A 16,594-nucleotide genomic window follows, 5' to 3' on the forward strand; every position below is an offset into this window, starting at 1 on the left:
CAAGTTTTCTGCATTCTGCTTGAGCGTAAAATAATTTTAATATAAAGTTAGATTATAAAAAGTTAGAAAAAATGAGACCAACAAGGAAAAAAAAGAAAACACCATGACAAGATAGATCTTGAGAATGCAAGACTGGTTTGACACCTGGAAAGATATTCAGTGTTTTGATTTGTTTGAGTTCCTAAATAAAATAACAAACCACATCCATCACTGTATGAATTTTTAAAAATACTTCAGAACCAAACTGAATTTATCCCAGAAATGCAAGATTGGTTCAACAATAGAAAAAGATCTATCATTATAATTCAATCTTAATTATAATTAAAAATTATAAGGAAAAAATGCTAGTTTGTTGCCATAAGTCCAAAAAAATTATCTGATAAAACTCCACACCCATTCAAGACAATAACATCCAACAAGACTGCTCAACTGACAACAGTAAACTGAACAAGCTGAAGACATATTTATATCTGCTCTCTCTCACATCTTACCAAAATAATACATAAATTTCTTTACAATTTTCTTCTTATATTGGCAAAAGTACAAAGTACCATATTCATAAGGTTATTCTTTGCAGGACTATCTTTATTAACTAAAGGGTGGAAACAACCTAGATGTCCATCCATAAGGGAATGGTAAACTATGTTGCAGCAACACAAGTGAATAACAGCTGTAAGAGGAATGAGGAATATTTTAATGTATTGCTATAAAATAATCTTCTGCATAGGTCATGGCAGGGAGACGCATGCTATAAAAACAAGCTACCTTTTAACTAAAAATAAATACAAAAATATGTGTATTTTCTTATACTTAAATGAGATAGGATAAACCAAAAGTCAATTAAAATGTTTATCTATGGAGGAACAAAGAGACAGGGGATAGAAGCTAGATTTTTCTGAATGCCTTGTTTTGTAGTTCAGATGTAAATGTTTTAAATATTTGTAAAACTAAATTAAATTAAACTGGGGCAAAGAAAAAAAGGCAATCCCTTAAAATCCAAAGCCAAATAAAACAAATGAACCTTATTGTTTTAAGTTGGAGGCTTAAGCACACAGAGAGAAATTACTTCAAATGACACTAATGTGAAGTAATAGACCTCAAATAGGATATATCCTCCTAGAGATAAAAGGAAACAAAGTATTCTCAGTAATGTTTGCATTATTATTTTGAAACTATTAAAAGTAGAAAATTAAAGCAAATAAGTAATTGTTAATGTCATTAAAAACTAAGGTTTTCAGAATAAGAGATACAAATACAAATCAAAGAAATTAAGCAGAAACCCTTATCATTTCCCCATTTTTTGATGGTGAGGGGTTTTAACTAAGGCTGCTAGAATAATGGAACAGGTAAATGCAAAAGGTCCACTGAATAACCACAGTCAGCATGTAGCTGAGTCTTCTGTGATATACCCACGAACAGAATTTTAAAATGAAGTTTAAAATTTTTAAATGATAAAATACTCAAAATACGTTAAATGTCAATTACATAATAAATCACTAAAAAAAGAAGGTAGCAGACCATAAGGCTCTTTCATTCCTAAATTTCTCAGGATATTTATAAAAGATAAATGAAAACGAATGACATACTTATCAAATTTATAGACAGAAGAAAACTAAAAGGGATTCTAACACTCTGAGTGACAGAAGTTGAAGAGACTTTAACAGGCTGCAAAGACAAACTAACATGATTATAAAGTGCATCAAGAACAAAAATTCAATTATATAAGTATGGGGGGGCACACTCTGTTTGATAAAAATTCACATAACGAGATCTAAGGCTTATACTTAACCACAAGCCAACTATAAAAGTATATCCTCACTGGTAAAAAGCTAATGCAGTCTGAAAAAATGCGGCATCTATAAAAAGGACAGTATCTGTTTCTCTATAATCTGAACCAGTTAAACCACATACGAGAATAGTTCATCCATTTCAGGAAATTATTTGATACTGAAAACTTAACAAAAACAGGAATGGGTAATGTTTTATCCTTTCTACTTCACTGCTCCCTAACCCAGAAAAATATTCCACCATTCCTGCCACTGGTACAGACCTTTAAAGAATCTTGCAAATGACTATTTTCCAGCTCCCATGTAAAGCTCTCCCATGGCTGGGTAACAGAAGTGATTTAAGTCTTGTAACACACTGTGTTCGGATACAGAACCATTAAAGCTGGCTACTTCTACAGTCAGCCCCAACACAAGGCACACCCTTTTGTGTTATCTATGTGCGTGACTATCTTCTCCCAAAGTCTATAAAGTCCATCTTAATAAATACTAGCAAAATGCTAATGGGTATTACAGATTTTTAAGGAAAAAATAGGGTATGGAAAGGTGTTTAACACATAATCAGAGTGCTGAAAGAAATCTCATTCAGCCATTTCAATGCAAGGAGGAAACTGAGACCAATAAAGAAGAAACAACGTGCCATAGTGCATTAGACACAGTATTTAAACTGAGTTTCTATTACAAAATCTGCTACAACTAATATAGGCACAAGGAAGAAAAAAGGTTCAAAGACAATATCTTTTTTAAATAAAAAATTACAATGAGAAACAGCTTTTCTTCTATCAAAATATGAAAGACCAAAACTTTGTAAGGCTGAAAAGATATGGCACGAAACATTACTGCTTAGAATACAAATTAACAAAACTCTTCATAAGTAATGTGGGATCTTCATACTCTTTAGATTTAGTTCCCCATAAAGTAACAATAAAAAGAAAAGACAAAATTCATCATAAAGATATTCATCAATGTGAAAAATATAAAACAAATTCAGTTGAGCATCTGACTCTTGATTTTGGCTCAGGTCATTATCCTACGACTCGCGATATCCAGGCCCGCATTGGGCTCATGCTGACAGCACAGAGACTGCTTAGGATTCTATTCTTCCCTCTACCCCTCTCCCACATGCACACACACACACACACACACACACACACACACGTGTGTGTGTGTGTGTGTGTTAAAATAAATACATAAACTTTAAAAATAAATAAAGCAAATTCAAGATCCTACTAATTGATGAAGCATCAATAATACATCCTATATTATAGGATATTGTGTAGTCCTTAAATTTCTTTATTAAGAGTTTTCATTTAACACCAATTACAACACACAGTATACATAAATTTCTCCCAGGCAAACATAAAAAAGTTACAGTTTATAAAGTATTAGTGGTTTTAAATCTCCTGGGATATTTGTGATTTCTATCAACTAATATTATCACATGAGTTAAACACATTAAAGCACATATAACAGAGAAAAACTATGTAACAATGTGGTAAGCAACATTCTAAGGAAGGCAGCCCACCCTCCCCCCACAAACACCTGCCAAGAGGCCTACCTCCTGGTTATTCAAACACTAACCTAGGTAATGATGGGAAGAGACCTTGTGGATGTAATTCCATTCCCAGGTCAGTTGATCTTAAAATACGATAACCGTCTGGATGGGCCTAATCTAATCACAAAAGCACTTCGAAAGCAGTTTTCTCCAGCAGGTAGCAAAAGGGAAAATCAAAGATTTAATGCATGATAAGGATTCAAGGTGCTGCTGCTGGCTTTGAAGACTGAAGTGTCCAAGTAAGAAGGAATTCAGGTAGCCTCTAATAGTAGAAAACAGTCCCCACTGACAGCCAGCAAGGAAACTGGGACCCCAGACCCAGGAACTAGAAGAAACCACAAGGAAGCAGATTCGGCCCATAATTTAAATGAGGTGGGAGGCAGATTCTTCAGTCCTCTGATGAGAGCCCAATCCAGCCAACACCCTGATTTCGGCCTTACAAGACCCCGAGCAGAAAACCCAGTTCAGCTTGCCCAAACTTGTGGCCTACAGAACTGTAAGACAACAAATGAGTATTGTCTTAAGTCTCTACATATGTGATAATTTCTCACACAGCTATAGAAAATAAATACTAATAATGTGTATATTTAAGACCCTAGAAATTCCTGAGTGATCTCAGGCTTTAAGTGCTCCTTTACTTCTCATGCAATTAAAACTCTCTTCCCAGAACTAGGACGCAAAGCCCCAGGAGCTCTTGCTTTCTAGCACTCCCAGACTCCACCGAAAGCACTGACTTCAGTACTCTCCAAACACTCCTGCTGAAGTCTCACAGGAGTCTGTTCATGTGAAGGCAAGCCCTGGAAGCAAGTGCAATTTCTGCAGGTGGGGTTGGTAGCCAGCAGGAGGGACACAGATCTGACTCGGGGCAACAGCCATCTCTACTTTCTCCCTTGCAACCCATATTTCAATGTGCATGTTACAATCTGTCCCATACCCATTTTGCCACTCTCAAGACCCTCACTCTTTTCCCCTACAAGGAGGAAAACTTAATTCCTTTCCCTCTCCATGGCAATATTTTGTATTCCCCTTTCACAGCGGTTCCCTACACTATGTCTACCAGCCAGTCTTTTCCAGAGATCTCTTCCTTCCAGTGAACCAGCCAACTCCTTTACCTATGACACTTTCCATAATGTACAATGGGGAATATTCAGTTTTCTCTTCACTGCAGCACCTTAATAATAAGGCAGAATGCATATGTTAAATGGGGAGAAAAAGATAGAAAACTGTAAATGGTTTACAAGTATAAAACTATATTCCCAGACATGATGGGGAAAAGAATATATTAACAAAGCAGTATTCTTTGCAAGTAACAATTTGGAGAAATTTGTATAAGAAAAATGTGTTCATATGGGTGTTAAAGTTTCTCTGCATTGTAAGAATCACGAAGGAAATATACCAAAATAATCTCACCAGTATGGAAAATAGGACTATGGGTGAGTCTTTTTTTTCTCACTTTTCTGCATTTTCTATGTAAGTATGTTTTATTTTTATAAAGGAAGAAGGCTTTACTGAGAGAAAGAGAGAAAGCAAGCTAGTTAGCTACCTTCTTCCACCTCTGCATATTACCTACATATTACAGCTATCATATGCAAATGCATAACAACCTGTCATAACTAAAGGAGGTTAGATACTCAATATAATTCCAAGAGACAAAACTAGGTATTCATATTTATAGGCAACTTAGGAAAGAAAAAAAGAAAAGCGTATTTATGATGAGATATACCCATGTTGTAGTAATAAAATGGAATTTTTTGTTCACTGAGCCAAGTCATGAGTTAATGTGGTAGGAGCTAGAACCACAATGGAGATGTATCTCAAACCAGATAAAAAGAAAAGGAGAAATGACCTATTTTCTCCCCTTTTCCTGCTCTCCAATCTTCTACCAGTACCTCCCACTGGCCAAACCTTGCCAGAAGTCTGCTGGCAAGAGAGCATGTAGTTTGCAGGGATTAGCCTCCTGCAAAACAGAACAAAGCAGAGGGGCAGGAAATCCCAAACCCAGCTCCATGACATTCATTACTAAATTATGAAGATGTAATTGTACTTATATGTAATTCCAGTAATTTGAAATATAAGTGATTTTACATAAAATCTCATATTTTCAAAAGGTACAGCAACCAAATAACACCCATACTGACACATAGGTACATATACATACATACACATATATAATCAACTGAAAAAGCAAGATTGTAATATTAAATGTGTAACTGGGCATAAAGGCAAATTATTCAAAATGAGTAGTTAATACTTAAGAACAACAAAGATGGTTCTGAAACTGTTATAGAAAATTAACAATAATATCACCAAATAAGCATTCACAAAGAACATCAAAATGCAACCAAGTGTAAGAATATGCTGTTACCAAAATGGCCTTTTCTTCAAAGAACAAAAAATCCAAACACAAGATATGTGAATAAAGGAAGCCTAGATCAAGATTCTCTTTATGCACAAGGCTAGCAAAAAAGCATGTGAAAAAGATTCAGGGGAAAAAATGGTAACTTTCTGTTACTTCTTACTTTTTTCCTTTAACAGATTCAAATCTTATTTAATATATTCTTTTTATTTGCACTCAGAATTTGAAAGAAGGCACAACAGCTTTAGAATAATATTATAAATTATGTTTCTTGATATGATGATGATGAAATATAGCATTTCTGCTTAAACTATAGTAGTAAAGAGAAGGATCTTTGGCCTCTTAAACAGGAAAAAAAACCCAAAAAACGTAGGAGCTTTGTTGGTAGAACTGCATACGTATACAGACAGTCCCTGACTTAAGATGGCTCGACTTACAACTTTTTGACTTTACGATGCTGTGAAAGCAATTCACATTCAGTACAAACTGTCCTTTAAGCTTTGAGTTTTTTTCTCCTGAGCTAGCAATATGCAGTGGCATACTTTTCGTGACCCTCGACAGCAGCAGTAGTGAATCACAGCTCCTAGTCAACAATAGGATCATGAGGATAAGCACTGGCTCTGTACCTACACAATCATTCCGCTTTTCACTTTCCATACCATATACAATAAATCCACTGAGATATTCAACACTTTATTATAAAACAGGCTTTGGGTTAAATGATTTTGCCCAACTGTAGACTAACGTAAGCGTTCTGAGCACATTTAAGATAGGCTAGGCTAAGCTATGATGTTCAGTGGGTTAGATGCACCAACTGCATTTTCAACTTAGAATATTTTTGACTTACAATGAGTTTGTCAGGACATGACCCCATCATCAGTCAAGGGAAAATCTGTACATAATACATACGCATTAACATATACACGGCTAACTAAAAAAACAAGACCTGAATATGAAATCTGTTCTGTCAAGAAAGGCAAACAGGACTGTCAGTTTCTGTACTCGACCGTAGTTTAACTGTAAGACATACATGGAATAAATCTCTGAAATGAAACATGTTTATAGAAACTTTAAATTTTAATCGGTCTAAGTATTGTTCCCTTTCTTACAAAGAAGCAAGAGACAAAGAGGGGAAATGTAATAATAATTATCCCAATACTACAGAAAAGCTAAATCTATTAAATCTACAGTATACTATGTTGAACAACAGTATCACTGAAATGACTTTTAAAGTATATTACCAAGAAATTTAATGACCTGAGTTATCTGTGTGAATATCTTCAAAAGAATTTTTGATACAACAAAATACCCTCAATGTTAAAAACAAATTACATAATTTTCTTCACTTATTTCCTTCAATATGGTATTTAGAACTGAACTCCTAATGTGCAAATGCTAAAAAACACTCTGAAATCAAAGGAGGCAGGTAGATTTATGTACAAGGATAACTCCCCTCCAAAAGCATACAAATAACCATCAAGTAAGCCCCAGGAGTAAACTATATAATTATCCTACTTAATTTTCTATTTTGACTGGTAACAATTGAGTGAGATTACTAAAGCAAAAAAATCTATGATTCCTAAGAGTGATTATAAAACCAGTTCCTTCACAGGGAAGAAGTTGCCTTTAAGTTCAATTCTACTGCAAAATAATGTCTCTTCAGAGAGAACCAATTAACACCAAGAAAAAAAAAATATTCAGGGCAATGTTTAAAATAATTTAGGAAAAGTTATTACCAAGTACCATTGCTATAATAATCACAAAGCCCCTACCAGGCAACATCTGGAATCAACGTAAAAATTAACACACTGACATATCAGCAAAATCATTAGATATTCTGAAATTTATACTTGTCTATAATGGAGATTCATCTCTCCTTCATCTGACTCCTGTTTGTTCCAATCATTACAAGATAATCCTCCTTATTCAGCAGGTATTTAATGGACTGAACATCCAGGGTTCCATCGTTGTACATAAATTTGCCAGATATTGTATATTAAGCTTCTTAGGAAAATTTAAAAACAGTATAACATTGCCTTTATAGGGACTTTATTCAGGTAAATTATTGCCAGTCTTCATTGCTGCTAGAAACTGATACTAATCTGTTTCTACATTTGAATTTTGTACAACAGATCTACTAATAAAAATTTGCATGTAATATTTAAATACAGAATATAGAATAAAAAATACAAATTCTTTCTGAAAAAAGGTAGGGTATAAACAAAAGAATGGCAGAAGGGAAGAAAGAACCACAAATGCGGAAGATACTTCACTGGAAAGTTTCTATTAAAGAAAGACATAGCAAGATCCTAGACTACCCATGACACTCCTGTTCAGATCTACAAGAATCACTATTCCTCTAACTGTATGTTTTATGTACTTTCTCCCTGAATGTTTCGTAAGTTTAATAATTTTTTTGGAAAGCTATATAACAAATTCTGTCATTAAAAGTAACATCTAGATCACTTAACCCCTTCAAAAGCACAATATTTCGAATGTACAACTGACCCTTAAACAACATGGGGATTAAGGATGATGACTCCTGGCACAGTCAAAAATTTAAGCTTGCAGCTTAACTTCTGACGCCCAAAAACTTAACTACTGATAGCCTACTGCTGGCCAGAAGCCTTATGATAAAATAGTCAATTAGCATATATTTTGTATTTATATGTATTACGTGCTGTATTCTTACAATAAGCTGGGAGGCGGAATGTTATTAAGAAAATCACACTGAAGAGAAAATAGATTTGCAGTACCATACTGTATTTCTCAAAGAAAATGCAAGTACAAGTAGATCTGTGCAGTTCGAACCCGTGTTGATCAAGGGTAAACTGTAGTTTTCAGTTTAATAATCAACAATAAAATACTGGGTTTGAGATCAGCTCAACAATTCAAAAGATTTTACACTTAAACTTGTAAAACTTCCAATTTTGAGCTTCTTTAATGTATAAAACTAACAATTTCATATGGTTCACCTAATACATATCTCAGAACACTCAGCAGACCATTAATTATCTTCAATAATTAATGCCACTTGATTCATGCCAGAGAATTCCCACAATCTTCAGCCAGAAAAGGATGCACTGTGGAATGGGGTGGGTTTGGGGTTGTTTATTGAAGAGCTCTGAATATACTGGCACAAATTCAAAACCTGGGCTTTGCATATTAATCAATGGTTGCATTTGTGATTATTCAGAAAGCAAAACTAAACAAAACATCCAGCTCTTAAAGGCTGTGAAATGATAAACATCACCGGTTTCTCTAGTTATAACTAAAATTCAGTCAAAACTAAACTGGTAAACATCACACTGTAATAAAGGAGCTAAAGACATTCACCTAAAGAACATTTGCAAAGACTTTTTTTTTTCTTTTACTCAAACTGCAATTTTTTTACAGCTCTATGGGTAAAAGGAACCAGTGTAAGTATCAAACAGAGTGGACAACTATTAATAAAAGGAGCAATAAACAAAATACAGACCTCCTCCAAAATTACCTCTTGCTCAAGATTATTCAGGAAGAAATAATCCAGCTGTTTTCACCAATCCTCATTCCTCTTTAGAAAGCAGGCAACAGACGGAGGAAATGCTCCAGATACATAGGGTACTTTCGAAAAGTTAAGAAAAATGTACCAATGGTCTCAACTTTTGTCTTAAAAAAAAGGAAGGAGAGAAAAGAAAAAAAGAGAGAATAGAAAATAAAAGAACAGAAAATAAAAAAGAAAAGAAAGAAGATATTAACATCTGACAAGTGAGATAATGAAGCAGGAAAATTTAAGGCATTTTCAAGGAAAAACAAGTGTTTCTACTTGTCCAGGAATGACAGTTTCATTCATTCAAAAAGTATTTTACTAAGAGTTTACTCAGAGTTACACAGATGATGAAACAGTTAACAAAAGTGACAGTCCCTGTACTCAAGGAGCTTAAAATCTAATGGAAAAGAGAGATAATAATGATACAAATTACATTTGCAAGTACTACAGAGAAAATTCAAGCTGAGTACAAAAAAAGAGGAAGGCTGGGCTATTATTTTCTCTAAGAGGGTGAGTAAAGGCAGCACTTAACTGTAACATTCGAGGAAACCAGACAGAAGGAAAAGAGCAAGCTTTGCAGATTGTGTAGAGAAAGCACTTTCCAGAAGAAGAGAACACAAATACAAAGGCCCTGAAGTGAGAGAATACTTGACATATTTGAGAAAGAGCAAGGAGGCCATGTGACTAGAGCAAAATGATTTATAACAAATGCAAGGATTCTGAACCGGAGTGACTGGAATAAAGTTAGTGTTCTTACCATAAACCGTCAAGTTAAAAGGAAGAAACTCATTTCTGAGAGAAGGAAAACAGAGATTTAGTGAAAATCTATAACTCACAGTTTCTCTAGGACCTTCCAGTGGGGAATGAATTCTTACGGAGCTAGAGATATGGGACATGAAGTCATCTGTAGAGAGATGACAGTCAAATCTGCAGGAATAGTAAAGAAGTGGGAAGAAACAAGCATAAAGAAACAAAATACAGACCCCTGTGAATGCCTGCATTTAGCAGGTGGGAAGAAGAGATACAGAGGGGAAAAAGCCAACCAACCCTTCAGGAGTGAGTGACTGGGACTGTGATTGTCTGTGTGTGCGTGAGAGACAGGGAGTATGTGCACACGGGAGAGAACATGTGTGCACACACACACACACACAGGAGCCAAGCACACATGTGTTTGTGTATGAGAAAGGGAAAGGGGATGGCATTTGTAGGGGCACACATACAATGTTAACAACACTGAGCATTAACTTGTTATCTTCCTTCATAAAATTTTAGGTATTTTGGAAGTTCAAAGTTTATAACTTGTTTTAATTTTCATGGTTCTGGTTGTTAGCATCTATGAGTATTTTCACCAAGGCCCATTTTTATTTTGTCAATAACAACTTCTTTACTACAACATGACCTGCTTTAGCCATTAGCCTTGAACACATTGATTAGAAACAGACCCTCAAGTGAGAAACTGTTCCTAAAAACACCACCACCAAAACAAACAAAACAAAACAAAACAAAAAGACAAACAAAAAAAAACAAAAAAAAGAAAACAAAAACAAAAACCTTGAGAATTAACAGGATCCATTCTGAGATTACAGATATAATTAAAACTAAAAATAAAATATATAATGAAACACTAAGAAGTATGATATAAGGTGGTTTTAGTTAGAATATTCAAAACTACTTAAAGATTCTCCCTCTTTTTGGGTTTTTTTATCTCATTTTTTTAAGATCCTAATTTTTTTCACTAAATGATTTTATTGTTAAATAATTGCAAATAAATATTTCACTTACAAATTTAGAAAAACTATAGTTTTTTATTAGATTTTTTACAATACTTATAGCTATTTATTTAATTATAAATTTATTAAGAGTAATAAATAAATTATACACCATAAACCATAAGCCATAAACCACAGGATAGGGAGCTACTTTAGGGTTTGTTGTTGTCTTAATTTTTTTTTTAATTTAATTTTTAAAAATTTTTTTTTGTTTGTTTTTGAGAAAGAAACAGAATGCAAGTGGGGTTGGGGCAGGGAGAGAGGGAGACACAGAATCTGAAGCAGGCTCCAGGCCCTGAGCTGTCAGCACAGAGCCTGATGCGGGGCTTGAACCCATGAACTGTGAGATCATGACCTGAGCCACAGTTGGCTGCTTAACTGACTGAGCCACCCAGGCGCCCCTGCTGTTGTCTTAATTTTAAAAATGATTTAGAACAGATCAATTATTAGTAAGGAGATTGAATCAGTAATCAAAAACCTCCCAGCAAATAAAAGTCTGGGATCAGATAGCTTCACTAGCACATTTGACCAAACATTTAAAGAAGAATTAATACCAATTCTTCTCAAAAAGTATGAGGGAACACTCTCAAACTGATTATACAGGGCCAGCATTACTTTGATATCAAAAGCAGACAAGAACACCACAAGAAAGTAAATTACAGGACAATATCCCTGATGAACATAGATGCAAACTGAATCCAACAGTGTATTATAAGGATCATACACTATAATCAGGTGTGATTTATTTCAGGGATCATAGGTTAATTCAACATCCACAAATCAATCAACATGACACACCACCTTAACAAAATGAAAGATAAAAATCAAATCAGCATCTCAATAGATGTAGAAAAAGCTTTTGAAAAAATTCAACATCCATTTATGACACAAACTCTCAATACAGATGATATAAATGACATAATAAGGGCCATATATGACAAGCCCAGAGCTAATATCATACTCAGTGACAAGGAAGACAAAAATGTCCACTCTCATCATGTCTATTCAAAACAGTAGTGGAAATCCTAGCCAGAGCTATTAAGCAAGAAAAAGAAATAAAAGACCTCCAAATCAGAAAGGAAGAAGTAAAATTGTAACTATTTCTAGATTACATATTATATCCAAAACCCTAAAGATTCCAACAAAAAACTGTTAGAACTAATAAGCTCAGTAAAGTTTCAGAATACAAAGTCATTAAAACAGTTGTGTTTCCATATACTATTAGCAAACCAAATTATTGAATATCTTTTCAATGGAAGTCCAGTACCTCTAGGAATTCCTTGACTTAAATAGGGGTGTGGGACTTGTCTGCTGAGGCTATTTTCCATCCCTGCAGAGAAGTTAACTTGCAGAAAACTAATAGTACAAATAATTCCTGTCCATAGAAATGCAAATTGTGTCCAGTGGAACTAAGCAGTTTTGCCAGTTTTTGCATCCATTTGCATCTATTTTAGCATGATTAATCTCTTAACAGTAAGGCACTTTGAATTCTCCTTTGAACCAAATCTCCTTTGAATCAAGTTATAACACTTGACTGGCTCCTTCATTAATTAATGAGTTAAATATCTCAGGCATGTGTTCATTTTATATTTGTAAGCAAGTCATGATTATATCCTTTTTTAAAGTTTATCCTTCAATAAAATGAATACAAGATTATCTTTATCCCTTCTCAAAAAACTCACAATATAATAAAAGGAGGTAACAACCATAAATAACTAGAATGAGATTAAGTATTCAGACACAGATATGAACAACATACTGTGAGAATTAAAATAGAATCCTTTTCTATCTGGAATATTTCAGAGAGCCTTACATCTTATGTTATAATTATATAAGGCAGGACCCAAAACTAGGGCCAACCCAAGGGAGCCCGGGGGGCTCAGTCAGTTAAGCATCTGATTCTTGATTTCAGCTCAGGTCATGATCTCACAGTTCATCAGACTGAGCCCCACATCTGCATCATCTGGGCAGAGCCTGCTTGCCCCTCTCTGCCCCTCCCTGACTTATGCATGCACATGTGTGCTGTCTGTCTCAAAATAAATAAGTACACATAAAAATTAGAGCCAACCCAGCCCAATGCCTGTTTTTGTACAGCCCATAAGCTAGAGGTGACTTTTATACTTTTAAATGTTTGGGGGGAAAAAAAATCAAAAGAAGGAGGATCATCCAATGACATATGAAAATTACATGAAACTCCAATGTGTCCATAAATAGTTTTATCGGAACACGGCCACGCTCACTTATGTGTTATCTAATGGCTGCTTTCATATTACAATGACAGAACTGAGTAGCTATGAAAGAGACCTTATGAGGCATTCTCACTGATTCATACTGCTGCTCATCACACCCTAAACTGCACTACTGAGTTATAACTCCACTGCATTTCTAGTTCCACATTATCACCATACCACATTTTTTAAATTACCTATCTATACACATGTAAAAAATAAGCAAAGAGATAAGTGGACTCTGAATGTCATGCTTTTAAGGCAAAGGAGAACATGGGTTTCATTATAAAATAAGATGGCAAAACACTGTGTTTCTTATGCACTGGCACTACAGCTGTGCAGAAAGACTACAAATCAAACATTACCAAACTATGCACTCATCACAGTATTCTCAACTCATAGGAAAACAACAATCTGAAAAGTCAGAAAACTCTAAAACAGAGTAAATGAGCAAAGCCTCACACAGAATTCCTTCATAAAAATAAAAACAAGACTGCATCCAGAGTAAATTGCCAAGTAGATCATTTGTTGGCAGACCAAGAAAGCCAGTGACCAATGGTGAATCACTTAAATCATGTTTGACTACAGCAAAGAAATCCAGAGAAAACAAAAGCCTTTTGGTAAGTACAGGCTTGAAGAGTTGAGGTCATTGAGAGTGAAATCAAGAGTCAGTTTACAAAGAATGCAAATGATTTCAACTGGTTTTCCTTAACTCTTGATGAGTCAACAAATGCAGCCAATACTGCTCAGTTGTTGAGGAGTCAATGCTGAGTTCCAAGTGAGTGAAGAATTAGTCCCAATGTACAGTCTTCATGGGACAATCAAAGCCAACAATATTCTCAAATAAAGTCAACAAACATTGATTCAGTACAACCTGAAGTGGAATCCACTAAGATACATTATACAGATTTTTGGTAATAAATAAACAAATAAATAAATAATAAATAAATAAATAAATAAATAAGAAACAGAAAAGGTTCAGTTGGACATATTTTCAACCTCTGTTACTGAATGCTAAATGGCTTTCATAATTAGTTTTTGCTGTAGATTTGATGCTATTTCTTGATCAATTTAACCTAAAATTACAAAGAAAACATAGCTTATGAGAAATTTACACTGTGATAAATGTCAGAGTCACAATCATGAGCTGCCATATATTTTTATCAAGCTATCAAACACTAAAACAAGAAGAAAGATCTCTATTACCACATAAATTTGCAGTGAATATATTTTCAGAGCTCAAACTACAGTTCCAGTACAGTTTTTCTGACCACAATACAAGCGCAAAGTATATTTCCATACTACAAAATCCATTTAACTTTGCAAATGAGGAGCTTCACCCTAACCTTCCACCGGAAGTTTGTAATATAATGTTATGCTAAAAGGTAAATAACAAGAGAAGAATCTAATAGAATTCTATAAATGCCCTTTAAGCAATAAATATGCTCAATTAAAATCATTTGCTCATGAACGGATGTCAGCATTTGGCAGTACCTGATTGAAAAGACATTTTCAAAAATAAAATTGTAAAATCTCATTATAGACCAGAATTGACAGATGAGTATCTGCATTCAATTTTGATGATAAAAAACACTAACTTTTAACTACAATTAAGTAAAATGTTATTCTCCATAAGAAAAAAAATGTCACTGTTCACAGACCTGAGCTGCAAAAAGTTATAATAGATTAAACATGTATCTCAAACTTATCATGTGGAAAACTACATTGCATAGGATTTTCCTAATCAGACCCCAACAAAAACTGCTTTTCCAGTATCTCAGGAAATGTAAACTCCAGTCTTCAGGTTGATCAAGCCAAAATACCTGACGCCATTTTTGATCTATCTGTAGCTCACTCTATATCCCATTCATCAGCAAAAATAGTAGGCTTTGTAAAACTCTCTCCAGAATCTAACCATTTTCCACCATATCTACCAGCATGGTTCAAGCTATCATTACTGTTCACCTATTATAATAACCTTCTAGTTGGTCTCCTTATTTCTTCTTTTGCCTCCCCCTTTAGCCTATAAACAAAAACCAGAGATTTCCTTTAAAAGTTCAAGCCAGATCATGTGACTTCTCAACCAAAAATCCTCCAATGGGGTTTCCCATCTCACTCAGCATAAGAAACCTAAGTCTTTATAATGGACCACAATAAACTACATGATCAGCTCTCCATCCATCCAAACCATTTCTCTGTAAATGGTTTTCCAATCCTCCTACTCTGTAACCCCACTACTCTACAATTAATTGTCTACAATAGCACTTCCCATCACTTGACATATTATATATTTAATTGTTTCCTTCTCGTCCTACCCCATTAAAATATAAGCACCACAAAGGTAGGAAATTGGCATGTTTTTTTCAAGACTCTGCCCACAGAGTTTTAAACATTGCTTGGAATAGATTATCTGCTCAATAGATATTTCCTGAATAAATTAACAAAGTAACAAAAAACAATTTTTTTAAAGATTCATCAGCCCCTTCTCTTTACGTAAGTAAAATATACACAGATACATATGCATAAAATTGATTTACCATTGTGCTAAGTGTTTCTTCCCAATCAGGCCGCTCTCGAGGGTGAACATTTCTATGTAGTTCTGGAACAAAATCATCCTCTTCAGAATGTACTGAGGACTTCATCTTCCTGGAGATAAAAACATGAGAAACTATGATAAGAACTCCCAATTCTATGAAAACCTTCCAATGACTATAATTCAAAAAATAGAAGCTTATGTCAGTATGAAGTTTAATTAAGACCTTTAATGGTTAGTATTGATTCCCCATTTGTACTCTGGCTTTCAGAGATCTTTCCTGATGTACTAAACACCTTCTTTTATTCCAAAAGATAAAAGTAAAGTTAATAAGTAGCTAACCTTCATGGTCTATGGTAACTGTTATATAAGAACTGATTTTATCTGTTTAACACAGTAGGAACCTGGCAAAGATTTGCAGCAGCCACCAATATTAATGGAAAGGTGTTAAGCATTAGTAAAATTCCAGTATTACCACAATTCCAGAATATGGTATTTCTGGCTCCAATTTATGAAGCACAGTGCATTGAACTAGCACTCTTGAGAACAGCTATGAATGCTAAATAAAACATACAAAATAACTTGTCTAAAGGTGCAGGAAAGCAATCAATACAGGTAAGAGTTCTGGGGCTACGTTCTTTGAGAACCCATCAAGCAAATTCCACATTTAATCATTACTTTTGTATAAGAGATTGTCTAAATCAATAATGGGAAATAAAGCCCAAACATAATATTGTGGTCTAACTGAACTAAGCTGGCAGAGGTTGGAGGTTGCAGATGCCAAAGCAGGGTGGGGCTTCAGGGTGAAAAATGACCCCTAAGAAAACGTGTAGAAACAGA

At 34.5% G+C, this 16,594-nt stretch overlaps 1 protein-coding gene across 2 annotated transcripts in view; it reads right to left on the bottom strand.

The window, feature by feature from the left end:
• Nucleotides 1–16,594, bottom strand: part of ARHGAP32 (Rho GTPase activating protein 32) — a 198,412-nt gene that overhangs the window by 162,795 nt on the left and 19,023 nt on the right. For both annotated transcript variants that reach the window (XM_042957832.1, XM_007082691.3), the window contains exon 2: nt 15,759–15,867. In XM_042957832.1, coding sequence (XP_042813766.1) covers nt 15,759–15,867 — 109 coding nt within the window. The remainder of the gene's footprint in view (nt 1–15,758; nt 15,868–16,594) is intronic.

Source organism: Panthera tigris, chromosome D1 (assembly GCF_018350195.1).
Source record: "Panthera tigris isolate Pti1 chromosome D1, P.tigris_Pti1_mat1.1, whole genome shotgun sequence".
In the NCBI taxonomy this organism is placed as follows: Eukaryota; Metazoa; Chordata; class Mammalia; order Carnivora; family Felidae; genus Panthera; species Panthera tigris.